Source organism: Pavona decussata, unplaced genomic scaffold (genome assembly GCF_977016875.1).
Source record: "Pavona decussata unplaced genomic scaffold, jaPavDecu1.1 SCAFFOLD_313, whole genome shotgun sequence".
Lineage (NCBI taxonomy): Eukaryota > Metazoa > Cnidaria > Anthozoa > Scleractinia > Agariciidae > Pavona > Pavona decussata.
The window spans coordinates 665,133-685,349 of record NW_028145705.1 but is presented as its reverse complement, the minus strand read 5'-3'; the positions used below and the strand labels follow the sequence as shown (position 1 = coordinate 685,349).

At 39.0% G+C, this 20,217-nt stretch overlaps 3 protein-coding genes and 1 long non-coding RNA gene across 6 annotated transcripts in view; 2 read left to right on the top strand and 2 right to left on the bottom strand.

Annotated features, from left to right (window-relative positions):
• Nucleotides 1-5,505, bottom strand: part of LOC146454163 (uncharacterized) — a 98,591-nt gene extending 93,086 nt beyond the window's left edge. The window contains exon 1 of the mRNA XM_085095750.1: nucleotides 5,270-5,505. The gene's annotated coding sequence lies outside the window, so the exon portion shown is untranslated. The remainder of the gene's footprint in view (nucleotides 1-5,269) is intronic.
• Nucleotides 1-20,217, bottom strand: part of LOC146454157 (uncharacterized) — a 191,454-nt gene that overhangs the window by 24,731 nt on the left and 146,506 nt on the right. The gene's annotated exons all lie outside the window — the stretch shown is intronic.
• LOC146454162 (uncharacterized) lies at nucleotides 5,353-8,341 on the top strand. The gene is made up of 6 exons (XM_085095816.1): nucleotides 5,353-5,410; nucleotides 6,551-6,687; nucleotides 6,789-6,836; nucleotides 6,945-7,038; nucleotides 7,384-7,624; nucleotides 7,796-8,341. The coding sequence occupies exons 1-6, from the start codon at nucleotides 5,353-5,355 to the stop codon at nucleotides 8,016-8,018; spliced, it is 801 nt and encodes a 266-aa protein (XP_084951942.1). The 3' UTR covers nucleotides 8,019-8,341.
• On the top strand, nucleotides 12,966-16,929 carry LOC146454161 (uncharacterized). 2 transcript variants are annotated; one of them, XR_014859316.1, is made up of 4 exons: nucleotides 12,966-13,216; nucleotides 13,656-13,771; nucleotides 15,988-16,087; nucleotides 16,225-16,929. It is a non-coding gene; the product is annotated as an uncharacterized LOC146454161 (long non-coding RNA). The 2 variants fall into 2 exon arrangements; XR_014859315.1 differs by having other exon boundaries at nucleotides 15,988-16,929.

Sequence of the window (20,217 nt, the reverse complement as noted above, 5' to 3'; positions counted from 1 at the left end):
ACAAAACAATAATTTAAACTCACGCAAAAGCATTCAGCGTTTAAAGCGATATCGTAACGGCAAAAGTTAAGCCTGGTGCGATAACGCCACCGGCTAAATAAATGCATCCATCGGTTCTGCGAGCTGAAATTTGCTGCCAATTTTTGAGCCAGTCAAAAACAGCGAAAGTGGCTAGATCGTCGCCGGCATCTTCGACGGACTCCGAAGGAGAAGCGCCGGTGTTGGAATCTTCACTATCTGGTAGTTCGTCAATGAATTCCTCAGCTGCCGAGGCAGTTATTTTTCATTCTACTCACCCCGATATCTTTCGACGAGGTTGGTTTTGAAACAGCATCGACCTGGTTGTACAACGAACCTTTACCGCTCGCTACCAGCTGAAGTTTATTTTGTTTTCGTTGAACGGTTAGACTTTGACCTTGTTCGTCTTCTTAAGCCCCGTTTTTTTTTTTACCTGGTTTCTCTTCTTTACCCAAGGTGACTTTTCTTGCTTCGCTCTCTTCAATGAAACACTGTCTCACTGTAAAATTTAGTATAAAACGACCTGACATGCGATGAACACGATGTAAGCAAATTTGCCGGCAATTCGAGATCGCAGGTAAACTTTGCCGCGCAAAACGTCAACACAGCCCCGTATAAATTGGATTATGACATCCTCACTCGTTTATCGCAATTCCTACTTTATTTCCAGATAGTTCGCGTTCTTTTCAAGATTTCAAACTACCGTTTTCATTAAACCCTGCATCCCTTTTTTGTTTCCTGGTTGGTAAACAACACACTCAACGCGGAAATAGCTTTTTCAACATGGTTAATTCATACGGCCTCGAAATAACGACCGAAAGGTAACCTAACATATCTTTTTCAGCTAAAGGTTACCGTATACCTTGAGAGGTGTTTCGCGTCCAAGCGATATAGCGCGTCCGGGTTAAACTATAGATACCTAAACCCCTATATAAAATTAGAGCTTATAGAGCTGGCTATAACACTATACCAAAAATATTGAAATAAAATGAATTGCCGAATTTTTCACGACCTCTAAATGCAACCGTCCGAATCACCTTTTGAAAGCTACAAGTCAAGGTGAATTTTATTTATCGCTAATTTATTTGCTCCTCAGTTTTCGGACCCAAAGGGCTAAAACAAAAGTGTCTGCGTTTTGCCATATTTAATTGCAGGGAAAAGTTACAGAACATTTTTGAAATAGGATTTAAAAAAATGTGGAGCGATCGTACAAAAATCGCTTTCGGAGAAAAAAATATTTCGAAAGAAAAATTCGCAGAAACGTATTTGTTTTTTATATGTTAAACTAGCTACTGTCTAAATTTGAAGGCAAACGAACAAATTCCCTTTGAGTTTTAGCTCTTTAAAGTGTCCCCTTCGAGTGAAATAAATTGATTCAAGAAAACAGCGCTAAAAACTCGACAATTTATTTTATTTCAAAATTCTTGGTATAGTGTAATAGCCACCTCTATATGCTTTAATTTGATATAAGCTTATGTCTCTACAGTTTAAACCGGACGCGCTACATAGCTTGGGCGCAAGACACCTCCTGAAAGGTACCTATACGGTAACCATAAAGTATTAGTTCAAGGAAGTAAAATATTTTCAATTAATTTCGCCGGGTTGTAGATTTTACCAAGTTAGTGTTTGCAGACTGTTTAGATCTCCCACAATTTCAGATTTCTCAGGCAATGTGGATTTGTCGGTTATACGGTCATCTGTCGGTTATATAGTCATTTTGGTGGAATATGCCACCCGTCTTAATCAGATATTCGGATAAAATTGTGAAGAAAAACAAGCGTTATCTTTAACAAAAGGTCACCTGAGGACAAATGCGTCGGTAAAAGGTGCGAAAAAACGCCCGCTAGCATTTCGAAAAGCCAACAACAGCTCGTAAATTTGAGGAATAGTATTCCGTTCCCTAAAACTTTCAGCTAATGAATACGAACGGATCAAGCTGCGTCAACTTGTGAAATTTACGGTTTGGAGGACGTAAAATGATGCTAGGTTTTTTTTTAAGGAAACAACATTTTAACTGTTTTCGGTTGGGTGCTCTGGGTTTTACGCTAAACGGAGGAAAAAGTCTCGTGCGAGGACGCTACCGCCTAAATGAATACATCCGTGGATTCTGCGAGCTGAAGTTCGCTGCTAATTTTTGAGCCGGTCAAAGACAGCGATAGTGGCTGGATCGTCGCCGGCCGGCATCTTTGAATTCGGACTCCGAAGGAGAAGCGCTGGTGTCGGAATCTCCACTATCTGGTAGTTCGTCAATGAATTCCTCAGCTGCCGAGGCAGTTATTTTCATTCGACTCACCTCGATATCTTTCGACGAGGATGGTTTTGAAAAAACCCTTTACCGCTCGCTGTCGGCTGTCTAACTGTAACATTTAGTATAAAACGTCCTGACACGCGATGAACACGATGTAAGCAAATTTGCCGGTAATTCGAGATCGCAGGTAAACTTTGCCGCGCAAAACGTCAACACAGCCCCGTATAAATTGGATTATGACATCCTCACTCGTTTATCGCAATTCCTACTTTATTTCCAGATAGTTCGCGTTCTTTTCGCGATGAACACGATGTAAGCAAATTTGCCGGTAATTCGAGATCGCAGGTAAAACGTGCCGCTTAAAAAGTCAACACAGCCCCATATAAATTGGATTATGACATACTCACTCGTTCATCGCAATCCCTATTCAACTTTATTTTCCAGATAGCTCGCGTTTTTTTGAAGATTTCAAGCTATCGTTTTCAATAAACCCTGCATCCCTTTCACCGCGAAAAACATTTTTAAACATGGTTAATTCATACTGCCTTGAAAGAACGATCGAAAGGCACCCCAACCTATAAAGTTTTCCAGCATAATGTATTATAACATAGCTAGTAAATTCGTGCAATCAAATTCAATTGCGCGAGCGTGCTTCATATTCTTATTGTGCACGCTGATGACGTCAGCAAACAAATGCCTCGAGAACTCGGTGAGCGACTTTCTCTATTTTGCATTCAAAAACGGGAGAAATCTTCAGCAAAACGTTTAACTACAGATGACCACAAGGGAACCAGCTGATGAAGAAGCTCTTCCCACTTTTTCTTCGGGATTGGAGTTTTTAACTCCCGAAAAAAAACCTAAAGAAAAGGAAAAAGAGAACAAGGCCAGTGACATCGTGTCTCGCAAAACTATTAATTTTCAGGCGCCAATTTCGCTTTCTCAGAGGGAAAAGACACCTTTTCGAAACGATAAACTGAAAGAAAGACTGCTAAGGAACACTCGATAGTTTCAAAAGCGGAAATCCGATAATTAACGGCGAGGAAATTGTGCTTCAAGGAGATATTGTTGTTTTATCCAGCCGACGACCAGTAAGCGGACATTTCAGATCATTATTTACGGATTATACGCCACGAACTTTCTTGGTAACGTTCGAGTACTTGTGGGAATTCAATTCACAAGAAATTACAGGTTTGATTGTGAATTTGTACTTAAATACTTTTCTAATTCGTATTCCTAACAGTATTGTTGCGAAATTTTTGAAAACCGTGCACACGGTTCGATAAACTCACTTCAAAATGGACTTGCAGTTCCTTCAATTCTTTAGCGTTCATCGTCTCGGATTAAAAATTGTACGCCTTTGCTTCTTAGAACAAAGACTTAATTGAATAAATTTTTCATTTAGGGAAGCTTCAGTTGTCTGTTTTCTTTCTATTTTCATTCTTGAGACGTGACAACTGCGTAAATCTTGCGTAAACAAACCGACATGTCCTCGCAAGCGGAAAGAATTCTCCCATGTAACGCGAGGATCAAATTTTTAAGTTTGTTTTCTAGAAAATTTTCAATTAGCAACCAGTGTATTTTATTCCATAATTAGAAAGTTTAACTATTGTAGACCAAAGGGGTGTTGCCTTTTTTACCCTGTAAGATGTGTATTTTTACCGAACATGGGGTTGTTTATTGCCATTTTGCACATTGGCTGAATGCTTGGGAAACCTCTGGCCAACCTAGAATCAACGGGTTTAAAAACTACCGCGTTGAAAATGTTATAAAACAATTGATTCATGCGTCAGCTGTGCATTCATCGAGATATGAAGCACTTGGGAAGTTTGGAGAGCACTCAAGAAGCTAGAGTAGCTCTCGGCTACGCCTCGAGCAACTCTTACGCATCTTTCGTGCTCTCCAAACTTCCCGCGTGCTTCATATCTCGATGAAGCACGCTGACGCATGAATCAATTGTTAATTAGTTATAGGAAGTAGAATGTTTTCAATAAATTGCGCCGGGCTGTACATTTTATTTAGGTAGTGTTGGTAGACTGTTTAGATCTACCATTAATTAATTTTCTCAAACAATGTGGCTTTGTCGGTTATACGGGTGCGTCCAAGAGTTCATTTTGGTTGAAAATCCCTTCGAACGATGTCACCCGTCTTTGTCAGAAATTCGGATAAAATTGTGAAGAAAAACAAGCGTTATCTTTAACGAAAGGTCACCTGAACCTTTGGCAATGCTGAGAAAACCAATCCCATTTTTGTTCGGAGGACAAATACGTCAGTAGAAGTGCAGAAAAAGACCAGAGAGCATTTCGAAAAGCCAAGAACAGCTCGTAAATTTCGGGAATAGTTTTCCGTTCCCTAACATTTTCAGCTAAAGAATACGAACGGATCAAGCTGCGTCAACTTTTAAAAATTTACGTTTTGGAGATCGTAAAATGATGCGAGATTTTTAAGGAAACAACATTTTAACTATTTGTGGTTGGGTGCTCTGGATTTTATGCTAAACGGAGGAAATTGTCCACACACAAACTTACATTTTGCAATCAAAAACGAGATTTCGTACTTCTACTTCTACTCTTCTAAACAAGCGAAATACGTCGAAATCGGAAGGCAAATGTACACTGACATGGGCCAAAATTGTGCTTGACTAGTTTGACACGAGGCTTCTCGTCTCTACTTGGTTTTATTGAAGGACACGGTGAACCATGTAATTTTTTTCATAAGAGAGCAATCCTTTCATTCATTGTGGTTGCCAAAACTTCCATAATACGGCATAAAATATTTACATTTTGTTTCCGTTAAGTCTGGCGTATCTTTGGCCAGAAATAAAAAGCAATGAGTTCACGAACTAGGAAAATCGTTTAATGCTCGAACTTCTTTGTTTGGTAATAATAAAATTTCCTTTTGAAACTCCGTTCGACTTATCTGTGTTAAAGACCAAGAAAATAAATTCACTAACGGCGGCCGAACGTGTTTAAATGGCTACAATTAATATCATCAATTCTATTTTACCTTTCTGGGCATCTGAGTAGTACTGCAGCCACACTTCCCAGGAAAGAGCAGATCAACAAACTCGAACTGAGGCGATCTTTATAATGGCCCTGAACAATGATTCACGGCGAGAACTAGAAAGATATGGATTGGAAGTGGCAGGTAAGTATTGATCATAATTGGATGGAGAAAGTTGTCATCCGTCTGGGAATGACAAAATTAAATAAAGGCACCAAACCACTTTCTCATCTATTATTGATTGCACCAACGTAAGCACTTATACCATTTTTTTTTCCTTGATGATTTCTATCAGAAAGAAAATAAGAGATGGAAAAAGGGAGATATGTGGAAGACGTATATATTATGCTTGACTAAAACAAAGATCACTTACACAATTGTACTGAAAGTGACGTTTTCTTTTTTAAAGTTTCCGTAAGGAGGTTACAAATATTCAAAACAGGAAGTTTTACCAAGCGAACAGGCCTCCCAGGCTGGCGCTTGCGTAGGGGGTAAATTAAAATGTCTTGGCTGACGATTGTTTGTTTTGTTTTTTCTTCGCAATTATTAATAAGGGAAGGAGATTTGTCATGAAATAAATGTGATGGTATATTTCAAGCCTGGTGAATGAATCATCTCAATGTTAAGCCAGAGGCTCATTTTTAATGCACGCGCCGGGGGCTTTTGTTACCACGGAAACGACCGCAGTTTTGTCTCCAGTTACGGGCAAGGGGACAGAGCTGAATAACGTCTGCGCATGTCATCAATTCACGCGGGGAAACTGGGGATGACAACGTAAAACCATAGCAACAATTTGGTGAAATGGCGGACTTTTCGAAAAAAAGGAAAAGCGCCGAGGTTTTTTACCTCAGTTAAGACTTAGGTAGATCAGATAAGTTTCAAACTTTCGCTAGAGACCGACCAGTGATTTTGCTAAAACATATCTCCTGAACACAAAAGTGCCGTACCTGAACACAAACCGAAATTTTAGCGAGAACTCAAAAGTCCGTGCCGCGAAAATGCAGCTCGTGCAGCTGGCTACGTTACATATTATGTTGATGTATGTGTTGTTCACGGAAACTTCCGGTGAGCGAACGTGTTGGTTTCATAAAAAAAACAGAACAGGCGAAGAATGCAGAGGAACAATGCGACGTTTCGATGGCGCAATGGCGAGATGTTACGGTGGTACTACGGAGGCTTGGGCATGCACTCGACACTGGACCAGAGCTAATCGAGAAGCGAATAGGTTTTGTGCATGTCCACTTCCCGTTCACTCAAATGACATCCATTCCCGTACCATACCAGAAAGGTTCCATCAAATGTTTGACCGCATCGGGCGTATGATGAGTAGCTACCGTCCTGGTTTGCGATGGTGTTGCCGTTGCAGAAATAACGCGGATGAAATATTTAAAGGCGAAAAAGATTATCTTCCTCCCGAACAGGTAAGTTTATATTGACGCGCCTGGAAATTCGTCCACACATTTGGTAGAGTAACTCTGACAAATGTCAGGTCTGGTACAAATAATATACTTTATTATTTCAGAGAACAGTCGGATCCAAATCCCACCACAGATCATCCATGCCAAAACAGGTAATAAAAAAATCACCAATATGGTAACTTTTAAAATGCCTTAATTCTTGTCAAATTTAAAATAAAAATTTATCAATTTTCAAAATAAAGCTCCTATCGTCTTTCCAGAAATGTTCTGAAGACTTTCATCAACAAACAACTGTACCTGCAACCTCAGAAAACAATTTAAACAAGGACAAGGAAGAAATTCAACTTGACACAGGTAGGAAATGCATTTAAACTACAACCATTTTGTCACTATTTTTAATTTCCATCTAACAATTTATGAGCAGGGGTTTAATATCAAAGTGAAAAAAAGTAATGCCCAGGCTTACTGAACCAAACAGTCAACTGTAATTCTTATTTAAGTCATTCATAAAAATAAGTTATTTTTCCCAGAGAGATTATATCCAGGGTTATCAGAGCAAAACAGAAAATGGGCCAGCAAAATACATGTAAAAATACTGTTTTAATCAAGCAACAGACATAATAGAAAAAGCTTCATAACACAAACAGTTGATAATTATTCACGATATATCTAAGGGCAACAATGTTTTACTACTACTAGCTCCCTCATATGAAGATCTTGTTGGCCGCTTCCAGTTGGCATTATACAGACATTACATCAATGGTGGAAAGCCAATCTATGAAGCACAAGAAATGGAACAATTTGCAAATAAACATGCTCCAACACTTTTCACATTACTTCTGAACTCCATCACCAATGGGAACAGTGCTCAGAGTAAGGAGAGACATGTGCTGCAAAGAAAGAGAACAGTTGCTCTTCTGCATATAATATCATATTTTAGGTAAATATGCACAAATTAACTACATTCCAATTACTTGAATAAAAATATAAACCTTTTTAATCATTGCTTCCGTAGTTCTCAAGAGATAGTGATTACTATTTTTTAAATCACACTTTTCACCCAGCAGGCAAAAAAGGATTCATTAACAGTTACGTTTCATGTTACACATAGGTCACAGAAGACTGCACTCTTCCAAAAACATAGTGGACTGAATGCTCATTTAAGTGGTCTTTCACTTACTGGGCTGGCTGCAGGACCAGTAATTGGATTTTCCCAAAGTCCTAGAGCAGTGTTAAAATACAAAAGCAACCTGGCCTCAGGGCACCAAAGCTATCTGTGTGAACAGATTGCAAAAGCAGTTGAGGTACATGTAACTACAGTGCAGATACTTTGACTACTGTACATATAATCTTATCGAAAATAATGCAGGGTAAGACAATGGCTTCATGGCTAGTGCAATGGACTCCAGATGACAAGGTGCAGGTTTGAGCCTTGGCCAGGACATTGTACTTTGTTCTTCAGCTAGACACTCACCTCTGACAGTTACCTGTCTACAATTCAACTTAAACATATGTACTGGAAAACAAGCAAGAAAATTTAAAAACTAAAAAATTGTAAGATGGGAAGCATTACTCCAGGTTAATGTGTTACACAGTAATTGTGTGTCTGTGTTCAGACCCAAAGTAAACTAATATTACAGAGATACACTCCAAGAAAAGAATTCGATCTAGAGTGTAAAGAAAAAAGCCAGTTTAAACAAGATTAAGTTCAATTTGTCTTCTTTGTCCCTAGACGAACTTCTTCATAATCTTGATGATTGATGATTATCATAATGTCCATGCTAAAAAAGTTCCAGCCCAGCTTGTTACTTCTTGCGCAATTCACATGGCATCATGTCTGGTGGACATTCAGCAAGTACCAGCAGTGTTGCAGCCTCCAAATGTGTCTATTCACAGGCCTGTGAGGGTCAATGTCAAAGGAAAAGAATCAACTTGTTATGGTGGAATAGATGAGCAAGTCATAGGAAATAAAATGCACCAAGCACTGGTAAACATGGGGAAACCATTCATGACACAGCTCCCTCCTGCTATGCTGAAGTTAGATCCAAAAAAAACTAAAAGAGTCACTACGACAATTAAGGCAAGTCTATCCTTTGGTTGAAATTCATTGTTTTTATCCTGCAATCCGATTGGCCAGTTTTGTTTACGTGACCCCGGTTACAGTAGTTGCACTGTAACATTCCCGAAATATTTCAGGTGTTAATGGTATTCTCCTTTGACAGTAGAAGTAAAGTGCATGAAAAATCATGAATTTACAACAAACAAAATCAACAGAAATTCAACACAGTTCATACTGGTGATAAATGAATTTTATGTGGAAAGTTTATTAAGCTCCTCCAGGCATGTGAGGCTTATAAAAAAAGAATTTGCTGAGTATTTTAATTGTGAAACTTTGATTTGTAAATAGTTTTATTATATAATCATTTTAAGAGAATTTTACTGGGTATTTTAATGTGAAATTTCTTATCTGTAAATTGTTTTCTTGTATATAAATTATTTTAAGAGGAATATATTTTACGGGATATTTGAAATTTCCAGTAAATAGTTTCATTGTATAATTATCTTTAAAGAATTTACTGCGTATGTTCAAAGTGAAATTTCTCATTTGTAATTAAATAGTTTCATTGTATAGAGAATTTGTTGGGTACTTTAAATTGAAATTATTAATAAATTGTACGATTTACCATCAATATTAATTGAATTCATTGTGTCAAAGATGGTTCTACGGCAATTGACGACATGGTAAGTACGAAGAATTTTTTGATTATAGTCAATAATGACTGAGTTGAAGCGAGAATAACTGTGCTCCGCTTGCATCGGAACTGACGTAGTAAACCGTTCAATAAGGTCTCCATTAGGCTACATGTAGATTGCAGAATACCCGGCCCACCAAATATCTTACTTGAAAAGCTGCTCCCGCAGTCCCGCAGTCGTGTTCTTCAATGCTGGTCCCGCAGTCGTCGCGCTACACACGAATATACCTCGTTCTTTAATCCATGAACCGAAGCAAGCACGCTACACATGAATATAACTCGTTCTTTAATCCATGAACCGAAACAAGCTTAGATTTAAGTACCCATCGACTCTGAGACTGCGGGACTGCGGGAGCACTCGTTTTACTCACTTCATTTAAATATCCATCGACTCTGGGACTGCGGGAGCACTCGTTTTACTCACTTCGTTTAAATATCCATCGACTCTGGGACTGCGGGACTGCGGGAGCACTCGTTTTACTCACTTCGTTTAAATATTCATTGACTCTGGGACTGCGGGAGCACTCCTTTTTCAAGTAAGATATTTAGTGGGCCGGGTATTCTGCAATCGCTCCCTCCATTACCAACATAAAAACATAAAAACAGTCTAGCTTCACACTCAAAGTTCTAAACGTAAATTTCGGTAATCGCAGCTTCTTGGTTGCTGTACAGACCCTCTGTACAGGCATGTCTGTTTCATAAAGCAACTATGCACAATAAAAGCTCAATGAAATAAACAAAATCCCTTACCTTTCAAAAGTTTCAGCGATAACGACGGCTAGAGCAATTCAACGGAGATAAATGAAGCGTCTTGGAAAGGAAAACCACTCAAAATTATATAAAAAAATCGACAAAACATTTCCATGGTCGCATGAATGATCCTTCCTTCGGAACGTGTTGCTCGAGTCGAGATTTTCGCGCCGACTGAGTCACAAGTAACGCATGCGCAGACGTTATTCAGCTCTGTCGGGCAAGGGTTATTTGCATAATTAGGTTCACACATTCTTTCGGACGCCTTTTGGACAGGGGAAAACCGCTTCTGTCAATGTAGAAATGTACAACTGGTGAATCTTAGCAGATATCTCGAGTTAATTTATAGCAAAACACTTCATGGGGTCAGACTATATTTGGTTAATCCTTCCTCGTGGTAAATATGAATTCGGGAAGCGCGCTAAAAGTGATTCGTTCTTCGTGGCTCTCGTGGATCGTACCGTCGATCCGAAGGATGATTCATCGAATTTTCTCGCCCTCCTTGGATCCGCAGAGAATATGGTTCGCCTCAAACGACGAGTTTTGCGTGGCTCCTCCGAGAAAATTCTGCAGTAATTTTATATTTGACATGTTTCCCGAGGAAGTTTGCCGCGTAAACATTGTTGGCCTTCAGGACGAAAATGGCGGGCCTGTACCTTTGTCGTGGTTTAACAAGGGAGCCAAAGCTGCCGAAACCCTGTATGCTGGTACTACTTTCGCTGTACTCGTTGGAAATCTACGCCGAAAAAAACCCTGGCAAAGGAGAATTTTTTTAAATCTGAGTTGGTCCAACATTTGAGAAGGGCACTAAACAGAGCAGACTTGTTGTCTCGAGCCTACGATCGCGAATTTCAGAGTTCTATTCTTGACTCTACTCTGAGAAGTAACGAAAGATGCATCAATGCTATGGATGATCTGGCCCCAGTTGATTTCAAGCCTGAACCTTCCTCTGTAGATCTCTCGAATTGCTCTCTGGAAAGCCCGCCAAAAGCCGATGAAAGCCCGCCAAAATGCTCTACTCCTTGCATCTCTAGTAATTCTTCAACTTTGAGTTCATCTTCATGAATAGAACCAAACTTAGGAAAAGTGGGGTAAGTCGCTTATCCTTTAATTTTTTAAAACTATTGTTTTTTTTTTCTTATTCAATTTGTATTGGTTTATCAGGTTAATTAATTATCAGTCATTGTAAACAACAGCAACAAAAGTTTATTTCCTTTTCCAAAGCTATTCTGTAACTTTGGATTTTGCTTGAGTGGAGGAAATAATCTGTAGTACAATTAATTTTTATTTTATCACGGTCGACAATGGGTGACCCCAATTCTAACTTTGTGTTTACATTTGGCTGCCTGTGCAAATGCATGCGGAACAAAGAGAGCCATTTTGTTTCTCTTTCACACAAATTTACCTCCTTTGATGCAAGAATCTGGCCTCATTTTCTGGTGAGACATATGGTCTATCAAATTGGCATGTCAACGGCACTTTTTAATCTGTTATTACTATTACTAGTACAGTTGAACCTCCCGTAAGCGACCACCCATAATGTCAAGGATATGTGGTTGCTTACGGGAGGTGGTCGCTTACCAGAGGTCAGACCACAGGGAGGGGGGGGGGGGGGGGGGGTCTAAATTTCCGGTAATTTACGTATGGTAATTGCGGACACCTAACCCTTTTTCCAGTGTAAAAATTTTACTTAGACTGCCTGATTTAGGAGCAAACAGTAAACGGCATGTTTGCAATGTTACATTTCAAGCGTAACACATCAACAACTTTGGCGTTTGTTTGTTACATAATCCAGTTGACGTTATTTATCGCCACAATTTTTCTGTTGGATAATACAAGGTTGAGAGAGTCATCACCGGTCGTGCATGTGCATGCATGCTATTTACAAGATAAGAGAGTTTCTTTCCTATAAGGGATTCAACTTGATTAAAGTTTATTTCAGTGTGCACTATAGTGCACGTATATGTTATCATTTGTTTCAATGTCGGGAGACTACCTCCGGCTGTGAGATTTTAATACGGCATATCCGCTGTAATGATGTGGGCCAATATGTTATAGTCAATTTCCGCCCGTGAGAGAAACAGCAGATTGTGTGTCAAGTGGTCGCCTACGGGAGGTTAAAAACAATTGAAAATTTTAAACAATCATCTCTAAAAGTGGTCGCTTAAGGGAGGTGGTCGCTTACAAGAGGTGGTCGCCTCCGAGAGGTTCCATCTATAGTGATTTGACTCGAAAACTTTGGTATTTTGAAAAAGTGGTCGCTAATGAGAGGTGGTCACTTAAGAGAGATGGTGGCAAAGGGAGGTTTGACTGTATATATAATACTGCTATAAATGCATGCTAACTAGTTCTTGTTTTCTAAGTGGAAACATGTAATTGACAAATTCCCAAAGCAGCAAGGAAGCAATTAGTCTGTGTCAAGATATTCCTGGCTTTCAAGTTGCTCTTGTTGAGAATGCAGCCCCAATCAGCTAACATGCATAGAAATTAGAGCAAATAATCTAATTGTTTTAGTATAAATCTGCTAGTTGTTCAAAACTAAACAAGTAAATTAATTATATCCTCCTCACAGACACTTCGAAAACGCGACGAAGAGGCCGCCACTTTGTTGAAAACCACTACTCACTATCTATAACAGAATAGATAGCAAGTAGCGTAGCCAATCAGAGAATGGCATTGGTGATAGAACACTAGTAGATTATTTTATACTTATCACTAAATAAATAAACTGTAATATCTTATTATCACAATTAAATTCTAAACATTACTAAGAAACTCACAAAATCCATGATTGTAGCTGACATTACTGTAGCCACTGTCCTTAGAAGTCCTCCCAAGGACACTTAAGACTAATATTTTATAATATAATGAAGGTCTGTGGGCAAGCTTTCCTAATATGAACAAAATGTGTTTCCGTCTTAAGGAAAAGCTTGAAAAAGCTAATTACAAATGTGAACAGGCAAAAGGACACACTGAAAAACTGAGTGGAATTCTTGTGGATGGACAAACCTACACTGTGACATTTAAAGGTAGGAGATTGAAATTCGTCAGAAATTGTTATTTTTTTCTTAACTGTATCTGCATGCTTATGTGTCTGGTTATAATTTAAATTGGGAGACACTGTGGTCGGATACTTAGCCGGAGTGCTATATCAAACTTTATGGGTTTGAGCTCTAGCTCTGGTATTGGCAATTTTTATCCTGGGGGAACCCTGCGAAGGAATAGAACCTTATAGAGGGGGGTGGGGGAATGATAGAAATACCCCTTGTGGTTTCATGGTACAGAAATCTAGATCAGCTTGGTGTTTACCACTTATCCACTTCGCCTGATAGAGACTTTAACTTTTTTATTGCTGATTATTATTAACAGTCTACAATGTTTGATGAGTGAAACTAAATAAAGAACAGCAATAATTCATTAATAACAATTTACTTAAGATTGCTATATTAATAATATTGTTTTTTGCAGTTATACTGGACTTAAAGGCATTCTATCTGCTGCTTGTGAAGGACGATGATGACAATTTTAAACTTGGCAAGCAAGGCATTGATGTTGAGTTCTGCTTTATATGCAATACCATAAGGGTATGTAGATTATTTAACTTAGAAGGTATGTGTTTTAATATTGTTTGCATTATGGTAGTTGTTAGTTGCAAAGTAATGAAAATGTTGCATCAGGAAGGCCATGTACTTGTAAAGTGTTGGATTTGAAATCTGGAATTTCGTATATTCCACCCAAGCACTATCTGGATTTGTTTCAAGTACTACTCCTTGACTGTGTTATGTAAATGGCCAACCGGCCAGCTTTCTACCTTTTGGAATTTTGAATAGTTTTTGTTTAATTTGCAGTATTTGTTTTTATCTTTTATACTGTCTCCAACAAGCCCATCCGAGCGTTAAATCAAAAGGATAGATTTACGTTTGTTCAGTAGCGCCTAAAACCATATGCACATTTGTTTCAACGCATTTCTATAAAATGTACATAAACCTAGGCCAATTTGTCAGGCTATCCTCTCCTTCAGGGTTTACAGGCGGCGCGCCCAAACTCTGAGGTGACGATAGCCTTTTTGTTTTTTGTTGTTTAGTCATTATCCCAATTAGTCTTTTGCAGTTGACTTTTATTTTCATACAATGAAGCATTAATCCTAGGCCAATTTGTCAGGCTATCCTCTCCTTCTGGGTTTACAGGCGGCGTGCCCATACCCTGAGGTGACGATAGCCTTTTTGCTTTTTGTTGTTTAGTCAATATCCAAAATTAGTATTTTCCAGTTGACTTTTATTTTCATACAATGAAGCATTAATCCTAGGCCAATTTGTCAGGCTATCCTCTCCTTTCGGGTTTACAGGCGGCGCGCCCAAACCCTGAGGTGACGATAGCCTTTTTGTTTTTTGTTGTTTAGTTAATATCCAAATTAGTCTTTTTCAGTTGACTTTTGTTTTTATAAAATGTAGCAAAAACCTAGGCCAATTTGTCAGGCTATCCTCTCCTTCAGGGTTTACAGGCGGCGCGCCCATACCCTGAGGTGACGATAGCCTTTTTGTTTTTTGTTGTTTAGTCAATATCCAAAATTAGTATTTTTCAGTTGACTTTGATTTTCATACAATGAAGCATTAATCCTAGGTCAATTTGTCAGGCTATTCTCTCCTTCGGGGTTTCAAGCGGCGCGCCCAAACCCTGAGGTGACGATAGCCTTTTTGTTTTTTGTTATTTAGTCATTATCCAAATTATTATTTTTCAGTTGACTTTTGTTTTTGTAAAATGTAGCATAAACCTAGGCCAATTTGTCAGGCTATCCTCTCCTTCAGGGTTTACAGGCGGCGCGCCCAAACCCTGAGGTGACGATAGCCTTTTTGTTTTTTGTTGTTTAGTCATTATCCCAATTAGTCTTTTGCAGTTGACTTTTATTTTCATACAATGAAGCATTAATCCTAGGCCAATTTGTCAGGCTATCCTCTCCTTCTGGGTTTACAGGCGGCGCGCCCATACCCTGAGGTGACGATAGCCTTTTTGTTTTTTGTTGTTTAGTCAATATCCAAAATTAGTATTTTCCAGTTGACTTTTATTTTTATACAATGAAGCATTAATCCTAGGCCAATTTGTCAGGCTATCCTCTCCTTTCGGGTTTACAGGCGGCGCGCCCATACCCTGAGGTGACGATAGCCTTTTTGTTTTTTGTTGTTTAGTCAATATCCAAATTAGTCTTTTTCAGTTGACTTTTGTTTTTATAAAATGTAGCAAAAACCTAGGCCAATTTGTCAGGCTATCCTCTCCTTCAGGGTTTACAGGCGGCGCGCCCATACCCTGAGGTGACGATAGCCTTTTTGTTTTTTGCTGTTTAGTTAATATCCAAAATTAGTATTTTTCAGTTGACTTTGATTTTCATACAATGAAGCATTAATCCTAGGTCAATTTGTCAGGCTATTCTCTCCTTCGGGGTTTACAGGCGGCGTGCCCAAACCCTGAGGTGACGATAGCCTTTTTGTTTTTTGTTATTTAGTCATTATCCAAATTATTATTTTTTAGTTGACTTTTGTTTTTGTAAAATGTAGCATAAACCTAGGCCAATTTGTCAGGCTATCCTCTCCTTCAGGGTTTACAGGCGGCGCGCCCATACCCTGAGGTGACGATAGCCTTTTTGTTTTTTGTTGTTTAGTCATTATCCAAATTAGTCTTTTTCAGTTGACTTTTGTTTTTATAAAATGTAGCATAAACCTAGGCCAATTTGTCAGGCTATCCTCTCCCTCGGGGTTTACAGGCGGCGCGCCCATACCCTGAGGTGATGAGAGCCTTTTTGTTTTAGTTTTTTTTCACCTAGGGCTGTCACCTTGACGTGGTGGTGAAGCTTGAGTGTCTCAACTGCCCCAAGAACATGTTCCCTGGGGCTTTGGTCCCTAGTGAAGGTATTTCCTTTGGTTTTTTTAACGGAAAGAGACCAGACTAAGTACAGCCTTTAATCTAACAGGGAGTTCTGTGTTATCCAACCTTTCAAACATGTACAATATTTGCACCAGGTTTACCTTATCCATTCTTTATATAGGCGGTTGAGGGCAGCAGTGTTACCCTCTTGAAGGCTGCAGCAACAGGCGTTATTGCGGATGTTAGCGAGTGCACAGAAATTCTAAGGCAGATTTGTGAAGTGTTGTTGTTTATGCACAAAAGAGGATACCTGCACAACGACCAAAAAGGGAACAATGTCGTTTTGGACGGTGCCAGCCATAAAGCCTTCGTTATTGACTTTGGCAAAAGCAGATAAATTGCCAAGGCGAAGCTGATGAAGTCGAAAGTCGATATAAAGGATGCAGCGAAGAAGTATACACACGCAGCGCCTGAAATTCACCGAGGAGACAGGCAGTCGACCGCTAGCGACGTATATTCTTTTGGAGTGCTAGCCGTGAAAGTCTTACAAGATGGGAAATTTGTCAACCCTGCCTTGAAGACAGGGGCACCCAACGGTAGTTTTCTCTCAGATCCTTTGAAACGCAATTTTTGGCTATCTGGAGTGCCTTTAAAGCTCTGTAGGTTCATTTCAGGCCACCCTATAATATTTTCATCTCTTTAGTCATTCTAGGGGAACTTGAGTCTTTTCGAAATTCCTAGCGCATTTTTGTTTCTTTCCCGAAAACCTTAGGTCTTATTTCCTTTCCGAAAATCTTAGCTGACCTTTTTTCGGAACGAAACGACATTTTTATCTATCCGAAAACACTAGGACTTAAATTTCCCGTATCACGAACGTTCGAGGTGAAAATTCTCTTAAGAAAATTGTAGGGGATTAAGGACCTTCCGAACAGATAATTTACCAAAACGATCCGTTGGGTGCCCCTGTGAAGAGTACTGCCAAAAGATGTCTCTCATCTAATCCGGGAAAACGCCCAAAACTCGAAGAAATTTTGGAACACATCACAATTTAACACTCTCTTTGAACGGTGTCGGGTCGTTTCGCTGCAAAGTCGTTTCACTACACCGTTAATTATGAAATGTGATTATTTCTCGTTCTTAAAGTGAGTTCGGGTGAAAAATATCTTGGCTGTTTATTCGTTTCACAGTGTTTGCACGAGGAGTAAATTGAATTCAAATATTACAGAATATGTCAATTTTAAAACGTAGCGAATCGACTTAACTGCAGTGTAGCGAAATGACCGGTCAAGGAAAATTAATGTGCACTCACGGAAATTTAGACTAGTTTAGATTTAGCATTTCTACACTTGAATCGTTTTCACCTGGGCCACTTAAAAACTTCATTGAGATTAATAGAAGTTGAATTTGTCAGTGTAAACAATTTGTAAAGAATTTTGACCAATAATTGCGAATTTCGCACTGTAAAAAACGATTGCATAAATGGCGCCGAAATTTAATAACAATACGTTAAAAATCCTTCTTTTGTTTGATTTCTCTCATTAATGCGAAACTACGGTTTTCTGACGTATGGTTATTCAAATTCGGCATAATTTAATAGTCCGGATTCCTTCGCTTGTTGTAGTAAAATAAAATAGAGTTTTAGGGTGCGTTCGATTGACCCTATTCCGGAATAGGTCAATACATACAACGATGACAAGAAATCCCCCCCCCCCCCCCCAAAAAAAAAGGTTATAGGAGTTACTGGAGTACAAGACCGCTCTTAAATTCTCATGTGTGAGCGATAGTTTGCAGAATTGGCCTCCCAAATTTTTTTAAAAAGAGAAATTTAACAGCTCTTCCGCTTATTATTCATCCGGAATAAGGTCAATCGAACGCATTCTTAGCCGCCTTATAATGAAGAGAAAGCTAAGAGGCTTTTTCCCAGTTAGCCGATAGTATCGGCTGTGTCACGTAAATGTATGTGTCCGCATTTGTTTGAATTATAGGACGAGTTACCTACGCCAAAGTTTGCCGCGAGATTGAAGAATTGAATACGCAAAACCAATAAAGTGAGGACTTGGCCACTCATTCAGGCAAACTGATATTTGTACGGTTGTTGTACAAGGATTTCAATTTAGCGTGGTTCGGGTTTTGTCATACGATGACAGAATTTAATTAAAAAACACAATGTTGACAGCTACAACACACGTATCATAGTCTTCAGGCGAGAATATCCTTCGGAGGTCGAAACAAAAGACTCGCACCTAAAGGCGATCTTAATCCGCCACAAACATCCGAAGAACGCGTCTTTCAAAGGCGTCGAGGTCCTAAAATCTGGCCTCTGGCTTGTCATGGGGTGAGAATAATGCATTGTTCTAGAAAGTGACTCAGGCAAACTCGGAAAAAAGAAATCCGAGTGATCCTATCAGGAGTCGAACCTAAGGCCTTCCGATTACTAGTTCGGAGGCTCTACCCCTGAGCTTAAGAGATTTGTCATGTGTATAAATTATTTGTCGACGGCTGAATAAGAAACACAGTGCTGAATTTTGCGACTTTACTTTGATTATCCTCCCAATATCTCAAATGTTTGATGAAACTGAAAAACTACACCTGCTGCTTTCTCCAACCAAATAGGAAAATAAATGACTGCCTATTGAAATTCGTTCAACATCGTGAGAAAATTAAGAAATCGTCGGTCTAAAGTCTAAAGAAAGAAATTGCAAGATGTTAAAAAAATGCAAATTTGTTGGGTTGGACAGGTGTGTTTTTTCGCAGTTCCTTCTATTCATGCAATTTATAGTGATGAGTTGGACACGAAAATTTAGTTCTCTGCTGTTGATTCAAAGACACAACAGAAGCACTCAGGACTTGTAATAAAAAAAAGGCAATACATTCTTCTACTTTGTCCCTTTAATGGAAATAAAGGGTTCTTTACTACATGAGTTAACGCGTGAAGTATTTGTATTTCCTTATAGTTTCTCTTTTTCCTCTAATATAAGTGCTTATTGAATCAAATATTTCAAAAGAAGAGTAAAAATAAAACCACGAAGGGAAACGTACTGAAGACTGATATATTTTTCTTGAGTCAAAAGTAGCTAGCCAATGGAAAGCTTCTTGAGGGAAAGACAGTGGCTGTCCAGACGAGATCTGTGATTGGATAACGAAACGATAGGTCATTGGCTGGAAACAATGGATCCCCCGCAGAAAACAATATGAGCTACAGTACTAGGGGACCAATGAATATAGAGGTCTGGAAGAAGTACTGTATCCCGAGGCGTCCTTGCGTCCGAGGCGCAGTTGAACACAACATGGTTCAGCGATATTAATCACACAGACGATTAACTGGTGTAGTGCGTTAGCAATTAGGTAAGGATAGTAATGTGTGCCAGCAGCTGATGACGGCAGTGAAAATTTCAATCCAAGGCGAAATGCCTTTCTTGCGTATGTTGAAAATAGCTACTGACAATGAAGAAAGCAAACAGAGACAAATTCACTAAGCGAGAAAGTAAATAATGTATGCTAAAAGTTGGATGATTGTTGCGAAAAAAGACAAAGATGAAAATAATACGGGCAAAAGTTACAGCAACTTTTGTGGTAGAATAATTACCGAAAAAATTGCTGTTCATCTGGGAGTGAAAGAATTAAATAACGGCACCAACCCACTTTCTCGTCTATGATTAATTGTCGGATGACTTTTAAGGGAAGACACTACCGTAAGCACTTATACTAGTTTATTTTTTTTTCTCCCTTGATAATTTCTATCAGGAAGAAAATAAGAGACAGAAAAAGGGAGATATGTGGAAGACGTATATATTATGCTTGAATAAAACGAAGATCCTTTACACAATTGTACTGAATGGTACTGGAAGACATATCGTGAGGGAAAACTTTTATTAAGGCTAAAACACGCACATGAGAATCACGCAGGCCTGTCAACCCCGTTATTGCCATATTAAAATACGGATGCTTTTCTTCAATTTTTTTGTTTTGTTTTGTTTTTTGCTTCTAGTTATCCAAGTCCTTACTATTGTAGAATCAACGTATTTACACAAGAAACTCATAATCCATGCATGTGGGGCTTGGGAAAACAGCTCCAGGCGTCTGCCAAAAATTAATTTTTCATAATGTTTAATTCTCCGGTCATGCAAAAAGACGTTCAACTTGTTTTGATCGTTAGTGCTTGTTAGAAAATCAT

Excerpts from the sequence above, each read along its gene's own strand:
- LOC146454162 (XM_085095816.1), top strand. The coding sequence starts at position 5,353 with ATGGCCCTGAACAATGATTCACGGCGAGAACTAGAAAGATATGGATTG. Across the intron at positions 5,411-6,550 it reads ATATGGATTGGAAGTGGCAG|AAAGGTTCCATCAAATGTTT; the intron begins GTAAGTATTGAT and ends GTACCATACCAG. Across the intron at positions 6,688-6,788 it reads ATTATCTTCCTCCCGAACAG|AGAACAGTCGGATCCAAATC; the intron begins GTAAGTTTATAT and ends TTATTATTTCAG.